At 35.0% G+C, this 18,872-nt stretch overlaps 1 protein-coding gene and 1 pseudogene across 4 annotated transcripts in view; both read right to left on the bottom strand.

Moving 5' to 3' along the window:
- The window catches only part of DENND1B (DENN domain containing 1B), a 265,482-nt gene that overhangs the window by 59,993 nt on the left and 186,617 nt on the right, over positions 1–18,872 (bottom strand). For all 4 annotated transcript variants that reach the window (XM_055319215.1, XM_055319213.1, XM_055319216.1 and 1 more), the window contains one exon: positions 8,666–8,767. In XM_055319215.1, coding sequence (XP_055175190.1) covers positions 8,666–8,767 — 102 coding nt within the window. The remainder of the gene's footprint in view (positions 1–8,665; positions 8,768–18,872) is intronic.
- LOC129505897 (40S ribosomal protein S6-like) lies at positions 699–1,442 on the bottom strand (annotated as a pseudogene).

The raw sequence follows: 18,872 nt of genomic DNA on the forward strand, positions 1-18,872 counted from the left end.
TCCCATCATTAGATGGAGGTTATGCATTTTGGAAAGAATACCATGGGGGTAACTGTGCCCTCAGTGAATCTCATCAGGGAGTACACGATGTCACTTTATGTTACTACTGCTGGTGATGTGAATGAACACTGATCACCTGTTAAGGTGGTGTCTGCTGGGTTTCTCCACCATAAAGTACAATCTTTTTGTGTACAATATCTTAGGGAAATATGTCACTTGTTTAAAAATCTCTGATAAATATGAAAACACTTTTATGTTAAATATGGTAACTTCAAATAGTAGTTACCAAATATTTATTGAATAAACAGATAACTATATTACCATCCATAATATTTTATTATTATATGTTAGATAAATTTCTATTTTAAGTTTTTAGATTATTGTACAATGCATTTCAAAATTTATGTTATAAGTTAGGATCTGAAATCAAGTAATGAGTATATCAGAAAGTTGTTTTTATGGGCCCAAATCAGCTCTTTATATATCACATGATTTTGCCTCATATTCCAAGACTAAGACTGTAATATATTTATTCATCTTTGATGTGGCACCTTGTCAAACGCTTTTAGAAAAATAAATATTATTCTGTATCATAGCCACTGAGTTTTCCTTATGTATCATGGTTGTTCATCTTCACAGTAATTCTTTTTTTTTTTTTTGGTGTCTGATATTATTTATTTTGTAACTCTTAGAAAATCTCATTTTTCACTGGACTCAGACTTAGAGGCAGAAGCTCTCAGAGAGGACAGCCTTTGCATCTTGGCAATCTGTTCCTGGCGTTTGTCTTGGCCTCCTTCATTTTCTTGGCTAAAAGTTTAGCATATTCTGCAGCCTCTTCCTTATTTTTCTCAGTATGCTGTTTCTTCAAAGCAATATGCCAACGTTTGTGTTGGAGGACATATGGAGTAACAAGACGTTGAATCTTGGGTGCTTTGGTTCTAGGTTTCTTACCTTCTTTGTTTAGGGGCTTTCTAACATACTCGTGGACATCATCTTCTTTTGACAGATTAAAAGGCTTTTGGATTCTGCTGGCCCCTTTGGGCTCAGGCAACGAGGCACAGTAATATCAGTTAGTTCAGGAATATCATTCTCCCCTTTTTTCACAATAACCAAATTGAGAACACTGAGATTGGCATCCACAATGCAACCCCAAACAGATTGGCACTTCCTCTCTCCAGTCCTCCTGGGTCAGTAGCAGGAATGCCCCTTACTCAGCAGCAGGTGGATGCAGTCATGGGTCAAGACACCCTGCTTCATGGGGAAACCTTGTTTGTCATTGCCACCACTGACTCGTAACCCTTCCATTCCTCGCCCAGAGCATCAGCAGCAACTTCTGTGGCCATACGCTTCTCATAAAAGGTACACAGTTTGAGTTTGTGCTCATCATCCACTTCAATGAGTTTCTGGCAGCCAGTGGCTGGGAAAGAGATGTTTAGCTTCATTCTGAAGTGACCTACCGCCTCGGAGGCGCCATGAAAAAGAGACCCCTTCACTAATGCTGAAGGTTAGTTGAACATGAATCCCTTCCCCCATCCAAAACTGTACAGGATATATTTTATCAAATCATAAATTTTCAGGTATTCCCTCACAAAAGTAGTTGTATTGGACACAACAGTTGTCCAAAGTTCATCAAAGACTTTTTAAATGAATTTTAATACAAATTTCTGGTAAGTATCTTCTTAATGAACTGACATGAGAACTTTCTACTTATATCCACAAAAGAATGTTCCTTATATAATGAAAACTTGATGGAATTGTTAGTATATTTACAAAATGAAATAGTGATTCATTAGAAGTGGATTGATCTTGAGGATTTTTACCCTGTTGTTATTTATATATTATTTAGTAGATGTAAGCTTGTTATTGTATTCTTTGGTTATAATGAGAAGTTTACTTTCATGAAACAAATCCATCTCTCTAATCTTTGAGCCCTTATATATAATTTATGGCTATTAATCACTGTGGTATGTAAATATCTTAGTATTCAAAAATCACTTTTTGTAAGTAATAATTACAAAACATTGCCCAGAGAAATTTTACTAATATTTAGCACCTAGCATTAACAAGACCGTTTATAAGAAACCACATCTACAGAACTGAATCACATATGGCCCCAGTACTGGAGTAGTTCATAATCTATACAGAAAAATTGATACAAAAAAAAGAAAGAAAAATTGATAAACTAAAAGAATTACTAGAAGTGCCAATATGAAAACATAGATACGAGCATTATCATTGATTTTGCATTTCCCTCTACACTCTCTAACCCATCAGCAAGAATCAGCAATTCTACCTCCAAAACATAACCAAACTCGGTCCCGGGTCTCCAGGATCACGCGGTGAGCCGAAGGCAGATGCGCAACCAATGAGCCACCCAGGCGTCCCCAAACTCTGCTCTATTTCACTCCATCTTTTCTACTATCCTTCTTATCATCCAAGCCACCATCACTTCTCTCCTGCCCAATTGTAACAGACCCATAACTGGACTTTTGCCACCTCCCTCTCCTCTAATCCATTACAGTATAATCTGGGCTATCTTTATAAAATACAAATCAGATGCAGTCACATATCAGCGAGCGCTTTCCAATAGCATACTACTTCATTTAGAATAAAATGTAACTCTTATGCCTTCAAAGTCCAGTAAGATCAGTAAGATCGGTCCCCTCTCTGCTCTTCTAACCTCATCTAATACAACTTTCTTTCTTGCTCATAGCTGATTTAATTCTGATGCTAGGAAATGCCAAGTTGTTTCCCTCCTTTAGGGTCTTTGCAATAGGAATCCCCTCTACTTGAAATGATGTTCCTCTTTTGATATTCTTAAAACTAATGCCTTTTTTAGATTTAGCTTAAAGTATCACCTTTTCAGTAATGCCCTTTCTCAACCTCTGGTCTAAAATTAGCTACTCAATCAATATCTCATATCCTGCTGATACTTTTCTTTTCTTTGTTGTTTGTTAAGCCATTCCCTTCACTAGAAATAACAACTCCATGAAAGCAAGTTACACAGCTCTGAATTTCAAGTGCTTGAAGTAGCATTACCTGACAAACAAATGCTTGTTCAGTACGAAACTGTTAAGTGAATAAACAAACTAAATGTTTGTTTCAAAGTAGTACAGGCACAGAGAAAGGAGTGCAGACCTAGTGGTGGGGGAATAAGGGGGAGCTTTAAGGAGGTGAAGGAAGGCACAACAAAGAGATAAATTACAGTAACAAAGACTAAATGCTGTAACTCAGGTATGAACAAAGCTCTAAGGGAACAGAGGATGTAAGGGTAAAAGGCTGATTTGGATAAGGACTGACATTTAGCAAGCTATGAACAATGAGTGAAAGCAGATTAACACTGGTTTCACGGCACAACATATACAAAACCTTACTTCGTAAAGGTGTATTCGAAGGGATATTCAGTGTACTTGGATATTCCATAGTGTAAAAAACTGGGCAAGGATTTAAAGCATAGAGACAGACCAAGCTCATTACAATGTATGCTCTGAGAAAGGGGCGTGCCAAGATACAAACCTAGGTTTGTTGGATTCTAGAACATTCCAGAGCCAATGCTATTAACAATGGGGTAGGCATGCCACTAGGGACACATGGTGGGGAGACCAGGAACTCAAAGCCAAAGGATGATAAACTTAATTTTACTGGAGGTGAAGGGAGGAAAAAGGTAATCTAACCAGTAATTTATTTTTTTAACCAGTAGTTTATTTAAAATATTTTTATTTTAAAATAAACACAACTATATTGTGGTACAGAATGCATGATATGTATGAATGTTTCTGAAAAATACAAATGGCTTTCATAATGTTGTACTTTTCGGCAGACTCCTATAGCCACATTCCCATTTTTTTTTTAAAGACATGTTCTCTTCTATCACAAGGGACACTTTGTCAGATGGAAAAGTTTAAGAAAGACACATTTGTATTATCTTATGACAGGTAGGAAAGGGTTTTGGAAGAACAGTAAAAAGAGACTTTTCCAATTTGAATCTGTTTTTATCCTTGAATTCCTTACCTGTAATATATAATGTTTAACATAAATCTCAGTTGCCAGCTAAAGGAGGGTCTACATTCATGGAGATCCCATATGTTTGTAGTTCTAGACTAGGCTCTTGGATCAATGCACCTAACTCAGTCACGGCCCTTAGCCAGGAAAAGTGTATAATAAAATGAGTAGAAAAAAACTTTACTTCCAGTGGCCTTAATAACAGATAATATTATACACAAGAAAATAATTCCAACTATTGTGTTGGCATAATATGAGATAAAGGTAAGAGTCCTAAAAATAATAGCTTAAATCTTCCATACAGCTGTTAGCTAAAGAAACACGGTGATGTCAAGGCTGCGGATTTAAGAAGCTGTTTCTGGGAATCCTTCCAAATCCATTATCTAAAGAGGAATTTATCCAAATGGAAACTACTATCATCCGTCTAAGCTATGTTTATTCCATAATATCATGGAATGTTAGAGCTGAAAGGTATCTCAAACTTCATGACGTTCCAGTCTAACTCATCGTACAGATGCAGAAACTGAGGCCGCAAGAGGTTTAGAAGTCGACTGCCAAGGAAAACAGCCTATCACAGACTGATCTAGAAATAAACAATATGTTTTTATACAGTACTTATAATTCAAATAATAGTAACTTAAATAATTAAGTTTAAATAATATGATAAAACAAACTACCAGAACATTCCCTTCTTAAAGGTCCCTCCTTGAGTGTCCCTCTTTCCGCAAAGGAAAGACCAGAATCCCTTCAGCTTATCCTTTAATTGCCTGCCTTTATCATTTTACCACATAGATACTTCCCTAAATAATATATTATTTAATTTTTCATGCTATTAAACATGACACAGAAGGACTCATCATAGTAATTCTTCAGTGATTTGCTGTTCATTCATTCATATTCGGTTTTGCTGCACTTTATTTTCCTGCTAAATCATGTTCTATTATATGAATATAATAATTTGTTCATTTTAATACGGATGAACATCTAAGATTACTGCCAGTATTTTGTTTTTACGAACAGTATTAGGAAATGATTTTTGGTGTGCAATTTAGAGCGCAATTCATAAGAATTTTGCATGTTTAGCTTTAAATGCTAGTGCCAAAATTCTACCCTTCATGCCTATTAACCTCTCTTATATTCTCTATTTTTTCATTTCTCTGCATTATCTTCAGGATAATTACTTTTTCAGATCTATCTTCCAGTTTAGCAAATCTCTCTTCAGTTAGATCTGATCTGCTGTTATATCCATCAATTTCCTTTCATTTCAATTACATGCTTCCTACCAGAATTACATTTGCTAAATTCTTAAAATTGGTTCCACTTCTTGAATGTTTTTTATATCCTGAACATTTTTAAAGCTCATTTTCTATTTCTTTGGACATCTTAAGAATAGCTATTTTATGTTCTATTTTTGATAATTCCAATAATTAAAGTATTTTCATGTCAATTTTTGTCCACTCTTTCTGCTAATTCTCATTCATGATTTGTTTCCTTGTATGTTTGATAATTTCTAACAGCAGAATTTTTCTTTGTAATTACAGGTGGGAGAATTCTTTGGTCCCTAGATTCCTCAAGAGAAGATATATTTTTGCCTCTGCCTAGGGCCTGAAAATGCTAACAACTTAGGATTTAAACTTGGCTTTGGTTGTGTCAGACCAAATCTGAAATTATTAATTCCTGTACAGACTGGTGTGTTTACTTTTCAGCAGTCCTTTTTCCTCCCATCCACTCAGTACCAGTGTTTCGGAGGTACAATCACTGGGAAACGAGTTAAGGGAAGGTGCAACCTTATTTCTTGTTTACTTTTACAATAAGTCATCCCAGATTTGTGGGAGTAGGGTCTCCTAGTACACTTAACTTGGGAAATATGCACTGGGCTTTGTCACCTGTGCCCCCATTAAGGAAAGTTTTTTTATATATGCTGCATTTAAGATAGTTTCAGTATGTAAGTTAAGCTCTGAAAACTTCCTGCCATATTATCAGAAATAACAGTAAAGGAAAAAAAAAGAAAGAAAGAACAGTTTAACTTTTCACTTAAAATCATACTCTGCTGTCGTGGGTCCACGTTCTCTCAATTTTGGCACATAAGCACCACTAAATAAAGAGAGAACCTGAGGTGTTCCCGATCTATAGTGGAACACAAATTCATAATAAGGAATAGTAATCATTTGTACCCAAAAAATATTCTTATATTCTTTCAGAAAGGCTATGGTGTCTTTGAGGCTTCATCTATTGATAATTTTTTACAAACTGGTTCCAATTCTTGCTTTTTTCCCCCCTATTCCCACAAGCTTCAGTAAAGAGTAATTGGTAATCAAAAACCTGCACAACAGAGATAACGTGGTAAGTCTGGACATATGTATACACTTCGGCTATAATCACCACAATCAAGGTAATAAACATCCAACACCTCCAAAAATTTCCTTGCATCCCTTTGTGTTTTTGTTTCTGCTAAGAACACTGACAAGAGAAATACTCTCCTAACAGATTTTAAATACACAGTAAGATAATTATTAACTATAGGCACTATGTTACATAGTGAATCTCTGGAACTTACTCATCTTTGGAAGTTTGTGAAACTGTTAACAGAAATATTTTTAATTCTTTCAGAGCTATCTTCAAGTATCACTTTCTTAAGGGTCATAAAATGGTATCAAGTTTGAGAATACGGTCAATTGGTGCATGTAAAACTATCCAAGTTGTCTATATAATGGGTTCTACTTTGATCATTTTAATATTTTACACTTGGTTTCTTTTTTACCGAGTTTTATTTTTAAAAAATCCTGCATAAATGTGTATTTTATTAATGTAATTGCTCTAAAATGAGGCATACACTAAAATTTATTAAGCTTCTATAAAGTGTTATGCACTGTGCTGAGGTGTACATGTATTAATTCATATAAACTTTACCATAACCCTGTGAGGTAGGTGGTATTTCTATTTTAAAGAAAAAGAAAACAGATACTTATGTACAAACAGCTATTAAGTGACAGAGCCAAGATTTATCTCAATTCTGATTCCTAAAAATACAAGCATTTTGTAAGTATATAAATTACTGTGTCTGAATTACATCTAATGAAAAGACTTTAGTTATACTCTCATGGTCCAAAGGTTAAGATATTCTATCTACCCATTCAGTTCTTGACCCCCATAGACCCTGATCTTCACCATTCAGTTTTGACAATGGCAGTAGTACTATCTCTCCTTGACAGATAAAAATACAAAGAGGGTACTATTATTTAACTCAAGAACATGCACTAGAAGACTAGTTTAGGACGACACTGTGCTGTATACTTCAGCATGTATAAAGACCATCCTGTGATCCTCCTACAGCCTTGGGAAGCAGTTCAGTCTATATTGGACCCCTCTAGGGCCAGAGCACCAAAAGTAACCCATTCCAACTTTGGAAACCCACCAGCCATCCTGGATCCTGAAATCCATCAAACCTGATTCTGCTGCTTCTAGGTATTGGACAAATCTAACCTTTTCTTTAAGGTAAATCTTCACACATTAGAAGGCAGTTATAGCCCCCCCAGAGTATTTTTTAATTATTTTTTAAAACTTCCTCAGAATATAGATAATAGTACTGGTTTTGTCACCATCAAAGTAAATCATTTGTTTAATTTAAAGCTATCTCCAGTTACATTATATCTTTTCTCCAAATGGTCCAAAAGATTCTATTAGATTTTCAGCTTCTCGAGGGCATTACTGAATTTTTATTCATGTTGTATCCTGACCCTGAGCAGTCTATAGCCCATTATAGGTCTTCATTAAATGTTAAATTCACATAGGTAACTTTACATTTAAATTATCTTGTGGAATAAGAAAAGAAAGTTTTTCGAACTTAATATAAATTATGTAAACAGAAACTAAGATAAACGTGACTTAAGAGATTTGCTATGATCACAAATTGGAATGAAAGAACTAGTACGTCTAAACATTCTGAGTTCTGATGTTAAGCTACTGCCTTTTGAAATGGCAATTACATTTTCTGAGCCAAAAATTAAGATAACACAGTATGACTAGGAGTTTTTTTCTGAATTTTAAATTTATGATTATGACATCTGTTTTTTCAAACTGGATTACACTAGGACTTTCCTACAAATGGGATGCCTGGGTGGCTCAGGGGTTGAGCTTCTGCCTTTGGCCCAGGGTGTGATCCTGGAGGCCCGGGATCCAGTCCCACACTGGGCTCCCTGCATGGAGCCTGCTTCTCCCTTTGTCTATGTCTCTGCCTCTCTCTCTATGTCTCTCATGAATAAACAAATAAAATCTTTAATAAAAAAAGGACTGTCCTACAAAAAAATGTAATTTGTTTACCATTATCAATCTACCATACCAAACTAACTCCTAGATGCCTTATATGAAACTAGTCACTCTGGCTTCATAACTGTATAAATGAATACTCTTCCTCAGACCATCAGAATAGCACTGTCAATCATGAATTTTTTTAATAACAAAGTTACTATTACGTCATTTTCTGAAGTTCCACACCATAGATAACTACAGTTACAAAAGAAAGAAAAATTTCTTGTAATTCTAAGATAGATACTATTCAGGACTTTGACATACTTTTGATAAAAGTGATAAAAATGCGTTACACGTTTCTGTTACATTTCTGTCATCTTCTGTTACAGAAGGAAGTGTGGAGGCCCACTCCTACCTGCTTGAAAAGTTGGAGGTTAACTGCAGTTTCCAAGAAGTGTTTCATCAGACTTGAGCGGTGCTTTACAAAACTCTCCTCACAGAAAGTGATGGGCTCACCCTAGATAGAAAGAAAGATTTTTAGGGTGTCAATAGGAAGTCAGTCAGAGGGAACCAGTCTCTCTAAAAAGGCACACAGAGGGTCATGGAAGAAATAGGAGACACAGAATCAACTTCAAGGTGCTGAAAGTCTAAACGGAATCCGATCCGTTTAGATCCTTAGACATAATAGCTGGATTTCAGCCTCGGAGAAATACTCCCCTACTGACAAGCTTCTACTAGACCTTCCTAATCAAGGATCCCTGGGGTCTTCAAATTGCTCAGTTTCACTTCTTCAAAGTAAGAATCAATCTTCTAAAAACAAAGGGTTTAATATTATTAGATTATTAAAAAGACATGCATAGCTGATAAAACTGGTTTTATCCTGATGAGAAAACATTCTTGCTATAAAAATTGCTGCATGATTTTTCCCATTTATATTTGACCATTAATTTCTTTTAAATTAAAGGTTCTTACAATAATATTCTCTTCCTGATTGAAAATACAATTCTGATTGGATCCTTCCAAAATAAGTTCCACCTTGTATCTGCTGTAATTGATCCTATTTTTAAAGTAACCATAACTTTTAAGTGTGTTCTGGTAGCTTATGTTCCATTGGCCTGCTCTTCCTCCAAATCATCAAGAACTTAAATTCTGAATACAGATTCCACACATTCCATTTATTCGCATACATGACCTCAGAAAATTGTCACTCACTAGCTGATCCCTACCACCTGCTACTTCCCTCAGTAGCCTAAAGGGTCCTCTTGAACATTCAATACATGTAAAGATAAGTGGTCCAAATGAATATGAGATAATATGATCCAAATGAAAACTGAGATAAGTGACAATGATTCACTCATTATAATGAATCCTGCAGCCATCTCTATGTTGGCAGGAGAAAGGAAAAAAGCTCACCTTCTAATAGGACTTTGAAAAAATATTAATTATAATTTAAGGACAACTCAATGCCTTAATTATAGGTATCTGTAAATAAAATTCTAAAAATTGGCTCCTGCATGAATAAAATGAAACTAATAATCTAATAGTAATTCAATTGTTACCACTGGCTGATGGAAGGATCTGCACTATTCAAAACAGTAGCCATTCGTTACATGCAGCTATTTAAATTTAAATTTATGAAAATTAAAGAAAACAAAAAATTTGGTTCCTCAATATACTAGCCACATCTGAAATGCTCAACTGCCACAAATTCAAGTTCATTGGCTACTATTAGATAGCACAAATGTAGAATATTTCATTTATCACAGAACGTCATCTTGAACAGTGACGCTACAGAAGAAAATAAAATTCAAACAAGTTATTAGAGAAGACAATCAGTAATCTATTAACTGTTGTCACCTAATATTAGCGACCAGACAATACCTCATAATAAAACCACCATTATGTATTTTGATACTGATTATTGCCATTCCTAAGTGCCATAGAATGATTTTGAATTATATATTTTAAAAATTAGATTAATTTACATAAATATATTTTGGATAATCAAAAATCACTGTTTTTCCCACTATCATAGAACTTACAACTTAGAATATTTCAGGAGGGGTGGGTAGGGGAGGGTGGGGAGGACAAGAAACAGACAATCTTGTTAAAGATAAAAGTTTATTGTTTTTGCATCCCTGGTATCAGCATATCTAGTTACACTGAGCAACCAAAAACGTTTTATAAGTCAATAAAAAAAATTGCAACTGAGCTAAACTTCACTCCATATGACTTATTTTCCTTTCAAAAGTAAATACAAATTTTGAAAACAAATAAAATCACTGTTTTTAATGGTAGTTCCAACTATACCACAATTATTACAAAGTGATTGGTACTACCGATAATTTTAGTTTTTATTTGACAGACCTTTCTCCCAATGTGAGTTGCATTTTATTATCACCTGTGATTTGTCCAAAAGTTGTCATCAACACTGCAGAACAGTCTAATTCAAATACAAAGGCCTATCTTCAACTGAAATATTTGTCAATTCAAATATAAAGTTCTATCTCCAACCTAAAAGTTTAGACTTTCTATGTTACAATCAAGCATTTCTTTTGATTGGAAGGAGTAGAGGACAAGGAGATAGAGAATCTCAAGGTGAGGGGAAATAGATGAGAGGAAAGTCTACCTATGCTTTCCTAAGAGTTGGCATAACTTAGGCTTTAGCCAATGTGAATTATGCTGCAGAACTCTGTCCTCATTAATCTTCTAGCAACTGTTTTCAATCTTTCAAGAGAAATAGTAAAGAGAAACTTCAGATATGCTGTCCATCCATTTTCCATAAAACCAATCACAGGAAAAGCTTTGAACTTAGCCTTCAAATGATTAACACAGCCTGTTTTCTTAGAATCTCTGATAATAACAAAAAAGATAAAGCCCTAACCCATATTAGAATTTTCTCTCAGGAGAAAGAAAAATAAGACTTGATTAACAATGCTCTAAATTTTTACATATTAATACACAGGAGTCTCAGTTATTGTCACGCTGGGATGTATACTATCAAACAAATTATAAATGACTCCACAGTATGAGTTCTTTTAAATCGGAGTCAAGTTGAATGGAACTATAAGGAACTCTGCTTAGGGTCTTCTGATTTACTTATGATCTGGTCAAAAATCAGGCTTAGGATAAAGTGGTTTTCAAAAACTTTTCTTGCTCTAAGTAGAGTGACTATATATCCAGTGTTGCCCAGTTAATTCCCAGTTTACTGAAGTACAAAAAATTTCATTTAGGGGTACCTGTGGTTTCACAAGGGAAACTGGAGCTGGTTTTGAATACTAACAGAAACTTTCTGAAACAAAGACGGAAAACACAGTATTAAGAGAGTCAGGTATGGACAGAAAGTGGGTAGTGTGTTTGGGATGGGTATGAATTATAGAGAAAGCGCCAGATGAAGGTAATAAACGACTAGTAGCTAATGGATATGAATTACAGAAAATACCAGAGACAGACAAAAAGTAGGCTAAGTCATATTGGAAAAGGCCTAGGTTATATTCTAAAGTTTTCTTGAAGACATTAAGAAGCTCACAGAAGTATCTACTCAATGAAGTGACAAGACTGTATGTTTTAAAAGGAAGGTTATGGCACACCTGGTGGTTCAGTTGGTTAAGCATCTGCCTTCAGCTCAGGTCATGATCTCATGGGTCCTGGGATGAAGCCCTATGTCAAGCTCCCTGCTTGGTGGGGAGTCTGCTTCTCCCTCTCCCTCTGCCCCTTCCCTGTCATTAGTGCTCACACACGCTCTCTTTCCTCTCAAATAAAATCTTTAAAAAAAATAAAGGGAAAGTAAATAAGCAAGAGGAAATAATGGAAATAGGCAGATCAATTAATAGTGCAACACAAAACTGGTAAGAAAAGATGAACCAGGCAGTAGAAGGGAAAAGTGATGACTACCATTAGTTAACATTGATAGTGCACTCAGTACTATTACTACTACTAATAAATATAGTTAATATTTACACAATGCTTCCTATAGGCCAGGCACTGTTATAACCACTTTACATGTATTAATTCACATAAACCTCAAACTTACTATTGTCATATTATACAAGAGTAAACTAAAATATGGGGAAGGGTAAAACAACTGGCTCAAGATTACATAGCATGGAAGTGGTAAAAAGCTGTATTCAGACTCAGTCTACACTTTCAAATTATCCCATTTCTGAGTATTCAAGACTACATGAAATCTTTTATCTATCTCAGATTCCATGTAATCTGTATAAGTATAACTTTACTGCAAAAATCAACAGGACTATTTATCACCTGATACACAGCAGTGGTGCTCAAAGCATGGTCCAGGGACTCAGACCTTTTCACAGGGTCTGCAACATCAAAACTATTTTTATAATAATGCTAAAACATTCTTTGCCCTTTTCACTTTTCTTTTCTCATGAGATCCAGTGGAGGCTCCATGACTGGCAATAATGTAACAGATTGAAAGCTAAACCAAGTATAAGAATCTAGTGACCTTCTCATAAGCTACATACTGCTGGAAAAACATAAAACAGTGTCAGTTTTCTATTACTTTTTGTTTAGAAATATTTATTTTTCATAAAAATATTTTTTATGTTTATCTGTAGTAGTTTTGTATTTTTTTTAATAAATATTTAAAATATTTCTAGTTTTAATTTTCTAATATGGTAAATAGTGAAAGACATAGCCCACATAAAAAAAAGTTCTTTAAAGCGCTTGATAATTTTTAAGAGCATAAAGACATCCAGAAATACGAAGTTTAAGAACCACTGATATACAGAAACAAGACACACAGGGGTCAAAGAGCACTACCCAATTTCAAGCTTAAGGATCAAAAGATGGATGATACCATTTATTAGAGACCAGAAATACAGAAACAAAACCAGATTTAAGAAGAAGTTGACAAAATAAATTTTGGCATATGTCTTTGGTCAGATTCTAAGCTGAGCCTGAGACAAGGATTCTTGTTTAAGCGATTTGTTGGTGGAGAACTCTCAGGAAATAAGCATTATGTGAAGCAAAGTAGGGCAGAAGGAAAAAAACCAAACAACAATGTGGTTTCAGTTAGAAATCAGCCTCAGCCTAAACCTATGAAAAGCACCAAATATATTGACCAAGTTATTCCCATCTTGAAGCAAGAAGACCGTTCCTTATATCCTTTATCAGTCAGTCATTAAGCATAGTCTCTCCTGGTGGGAGGAATGGAGAGAAGAATGGAGGTGCCTGGAGAGGCCCTTCCTACGTGGTCGGCAGTTTTCTCTGAAAAGGATGCCAACCAGTATAAGGATCTGATTGGGGCATCACCAATGTCCATTATGGCTTGGTAAAGGCAAGCAAGATGCTTAAAGGCATGTGGGCAAAGGTAGCACACAGCTAGAAACTCAAGTCTGGAAAACTTGTTCTTTAATATATATTTAGGAATTATCTGTATAGAACCAAGTATTAAGATTAAGCTCATCACTCTAGGGAAAAAAGACTGATGCAACTGAGAAATACCCAACTATAATCCAATTTATTTTCTAAAAGTTATACTGTTCATCAACAGAAAAATCAAGTAAAGAAGTATATAGCTCTGTGGAAACACAGAATAATCATGTAAAAACATAAAACTATGTAAAAAAAAAACCCTTCATGGTAAAAAAACTAATTGAATTTAAATAAAATCAGGTTTAAAAAAATCTGATGTGATGGTAAACCAGCTGAATCTTTTGCTCCACAGAATAGTGATGAGACAACAGAAAGGAACTAAAGATAAAATTATTTCAATAGAATGTCACACTAAGGAGCATGAAAGGATGTAAGGAAAAAAAAATACAATTTGCACTAGAGTAGGAATGAAGTTCTTATTACAGAGAAAAGAACCATATCTTCCAGAAAGGAACCAACATTACCTGCCATTAAAGAATTACATCAGTCAATAAATACATACTAAGAATGAGTCAACAACCTATTGGTCATTCTATGATGAGGCTTGGTAGATAGTATGTTCTTAATAATAGTAAAAAACATCAAATTTCATACTTGATTTACCTGTTAAAACATATAAATCAGAGCAGATTCAAGATTATCCACAGAGTAACAAGTGCCACACTCACTCCCTACTATAATGACTAAAAAGTGGGAAATAAAAAGCTGCCATTAGAGCCAGTGTACTACAAAGTACATGTCATTTTTACCTGATGGTATTTAAATAAGACCCATCAAGTAGTTGTGGTAGAAGAATGGCTTAGAAATGCCTTCCAGAGACATTAATCATGTCTTTATGGAACATTCAACATAAAGAATTCTCTCTCCTCTGAAAAACCAGTATCTTTCATTTAGCACTTATTTTCTAAGTTGTATTAAAAGTTATTTTTATATATTTTATCCGTGTATTTTTGAGGTCTGGGACTCTATCCTTATATATCTTTGCATTCCTTATTTAATACTCAACATAGTACTCTGTATCCTGAATATTCAATAAATATCCACTAGCTTATTTGAATTATTTTTATAGGATAATTAAGACATAAAGACATGGAGGAGATGAGGTTGAATTAAGTTAATATTTTTGTGTCTTTACAGATGGCTATCTTTCAAGTGCTATATTGTCTTCTGGAGTAGGAACCTTTGCAAGAACAAGAAAATACTTAAATACATAAAAACTTAGATCTTTATGCTTTAAGGATATATATGACTTAGAATTCATTTTGAAAAAAAATAAAGGTGTCATGAAGAATGATACTATATAAAAATGTGCACTATAATAAATAAAGCATCAACATAATACTTATTCAGTTCCCTAATACACTGGGGCTTAATATGTAATGTCATTGTTACATAATAAATATAAACAAGCAAAAATGTCTTTAAATGAAGACATTAAATGAAGGCATATGTCTTTAAATTTTTAAATCTCTTAAACACTCTGTTATCAGTTCTCTTAAGGTAACAGTCAAATATATTCAGGTTCTCACAGAAAATAACATCTAAAGATTTTTCAGATTATATAGCATTCGTCTACCAAGTATCCCAATGCTATTATTATATAAGCTATCATAAGTCTACCCTCAGAGTTTATTAACCATGAAAACAACACTTTTTGTATTGCTGAATTATTGAAGAAAAGAAGCCATATATTAATATCATAAACTTTAATCATTTACAGCAAAATCTTCTCTCTGTACATATTATTATATGAGCTTGTCCTAAAGTTATTAGATCTGTCTTGAATAAAAATAGCTATCAATGTACTATTTGCCTATGATTCAGTTAAGATGAGGAGAGAAATTTATTTTTCTAAATTAGGCACAGCTGTTTCTAGCATTCTAGTTAAATGTGAACACTTAGAAAGATTAATGGAGTAATGTATTAATTTTATACATACTATTAAAAATTTACATTTTTCTTTCCCATAATTTGAAGAAAAACACTCTCTATTCTCATGAAACATATTACCAGTGATATAAAAATGAAACCCTTACTATTAGAGTCCCTAGCTCTACCTATCTCATTGTAGTGGTGCAGAATTCTTACGTTTTTGCTAAAGCAGTTAAGCAAAATTCCATCTCTGTTAAAAAAAAATAGTAAAAGTACCATAAAAGCAACCATATTCTATCAGAAAGCCAAATACACAACAAATATTTCTTCAGTTGCAACCATCTCTAAAGTCAAAAGGTCCATACTCAACCTTGGGTAATGAGATGAATGGATGCCTAAAATGTTTTAGTAACCATAAACCAAGAGGGGTGAGCAAATGTACTTTTCAACTTGGATTTTTAAATCTCTAACAAGTTGACAGTTACAAACCTGTTAAATGGAAACTCCAAGGCAAATATTTAGTGAATGGCCACTTAAATTATGGATGCCAATCCTGTGCTTAAATTGTCTGAGTTTAATCACAAAATATAACATCATTTACTGATAATGTTTAAAGGTATATAATCCAAAGGACAACTCTTCCAAATTGCCAACCAGAGGACTAGATTACTAGCCAATCTTTATTTTAAAAGGAATTTGTTTTTTATCTATTAGCAAGACTCACTGCTGCCCAGAAAAGCTTGAGTGACTGAAACAAATGACAGCACCCTAAGTATTCAAAGGACTAGATCTGAGTGTTAGTTCTATGATCCTAGACAGGATAATCAAGTATGTGCCTTTGAATGTAGTAAGCAATATTTTGACTCAGGCACAAACATTTCATTTCAATTTCATTTCATAGCAATAGCATTTGCTATTGGTCAAAAATCGACCTTTTATTTTTAATAGCTTGTGACACAAATGATACACAGAGGTACAACTGATGACCCTTTATTAGTTATTTAATACATCACTTAAAAGCATTCTCATGTTTATAACAATGTTTTTCTTTTGAGGAATAAGAGGAGGGTATTTTAGTTTTGTTAATGGGATTTTCCTCCCCAAACTTACTACTACTAAAATGTCATTTTAAATAATAACAGCTAATATTTAAGACACTGATTATATGCCAGACACTGTTCTAAGTAACTTACATTTATGAACTCATTTTATCCTCTAAACAACCCAAGAAAAATTATTACCTTTTTTTTTTTAAATTTATTTATTTATTTATGATATTCTCTCACACACACACAGAGAGAGAGAGAGAGAGACAGAGACACAGGCAGAGGGAGAAGCAGGCTCCATGCACCGGGAGCCCGATATGGGATTCGATCCTGGGTCTCCAGGATCGCGCCCTGAGCCAAAGGCAGGCGCCAAACCGCTGCGCCACCCAGGGATCCCAATTATTACCTTTTTTAAAGAACACATGAAGAAACTACAGCACTAAGAGATTAATTTGCCCAAACTCATACAACTAGTCAGTCACAGGAGGAGGATCTGAACCCAGACAGCCTGGTTATATAGAGAGTCTGTGTTCTCATCACTTCTCTTCAATCCATTTAGTACATTACTTTGATCTCATATTTTTGAATTTTAAAAAGTAGCTAACTTGCTGTTGGCTAAAATCTCCCCAAAAAGCATAATATCCACTGTTTTATTTAAAACACTCTCCAGGGCACCTGGGTGGCTCAGTGGTTGAATGTCTGCCTTTGGCTCAGGTCATGATCCCAGAGTCCCAGGATTGAGTCCCACATCTGGCTCTCTGCTCTGCAGGGAGTCCCTCTGCTCCTCCCTTCCTCATGCTCATGCTCTCTCTCTCTCAAATAAATGAATACCTTAAAATCAATCAATCAATCAATCAATCACTTTCCAACAACTTTAAGGAGTTGTATGTTTGTATACTTTTCTTTATAATTAAGAGCAGGCACAATTTATTTGTCAATCAGGCCAGTGTGTCATTTAGAAGGTGTAAGTGAGGAATATGAGAAGAGTCACAACATATTTGGAGTCGTTGCTCAGACATTTTAAGTTTAATTTATAATAGAAGTTCCTCTTTGGCAGCATTTAGCATAGGTATTTAATACTTGCATTTGAAAATGGAGATTCAAGTTATCCTGAGGGCTTTACCTCACAAGCCACATCTGACTGGCCTCCCAACAACACTACAGAAGTCAGAAGGAGAAGGTGTGGTCTGAACAGTGGCAGTTACCCCAGGTCGAAAAAACCACAAATGGAAATACGGAGCACGAATAACAAATTATTTCTCCAATTTATACACACACTGTGGGATGCTTATACCATGTGCTCCTTTTGGAAAAAAGTCCTAAGACTGCATCATTTGTTCTATCTTTCCCTAAGTGTGTACTGACGGCCTTCCATGCATCTTCATTTCAAAGAAACATAAGTTCAGGACATTTATGTCAAGGAAATCTGAGACAGTAACATAGGCCAGGGAGGGCAGAGACATGCCACACTGGAACAAGAATGGGACTGTGGAAACAACAGATTCAAGTGCGGCCCCACTATCTACCAGCTACAGAAACTCAGTGAGGTTATCTACAATCTGTGAACATTGTTTTCCTCATCTTTTTTTTTTTCATATTTTATTTTTCCATTAGAGATACAGAGAGAGGCAGAGACACAGACAGAGGGAGAAGCAGGCTCCCTGTGGGGAGTCGGATGTGGGACTTGATCCCAGGACCCCGGAATCCGGATCATGACCTGAGCTGAAGGCAGCCGCTCAACCGCTGAGTTACCCAGGCGTCCCATCATCTTCCTTATCTTTAAAATGAAAAGGGTAAATAGCTTATCTAAAGGGTCTATTAATGCCTATTAATGCCAGCAGGTACTTAATGGTCAATTTATTGTTTTAAAGAGCAACTAATAAATTACGAATTTCAGTCAAAGTAAGACTAAAAGAACCGTAATAAATAACACTCAAAAAAGGGAGAAGAAAGGTGTGAAAGAAAAGTAAGTATAATCAATTCACAGGAAAATGTCAGTATAACCAATAGCTTCAAGGATCAGGAGGCCGAGGTGGCCATTAAAAGCAAGAAAGATAAGAGCGCGACCAGGAAGAAAGAACATTAATGGCAATAATTTGTTTGGAATGTTTGGAAGCCTGAGAAGCTTGGGACATTTGGAACTTCAGGCAGAACTCTCAGCACAGAGGTCAAAGTTTAGGAAAAGAAGTCAAGACAGACTGCCTGGCCATCCCCAAGACCTGCAAGGACAGTCATAGGCCTAATCTACAGGTTTGGTTTTGGCAAGGCGAGAGAGATAACATAATAAAAAGAATAATGTGCTTT

Source organism: Nyctereutes procyonoides, unplaced genomic scaffold (assembly GCF_905146905.1).
Source record: "Nyctereutes procyonoides isolate TBG_1078 unplaced genomic scaffold, NYPRO_anot_genome, whole genome shotgun sequence".
Lineage (NCBI taxonomy): Eukaryota > Metazoa > Chordata > Mammalia > Carnivora > Canidae > Nyctereutes > Nyctereutes procyonoides.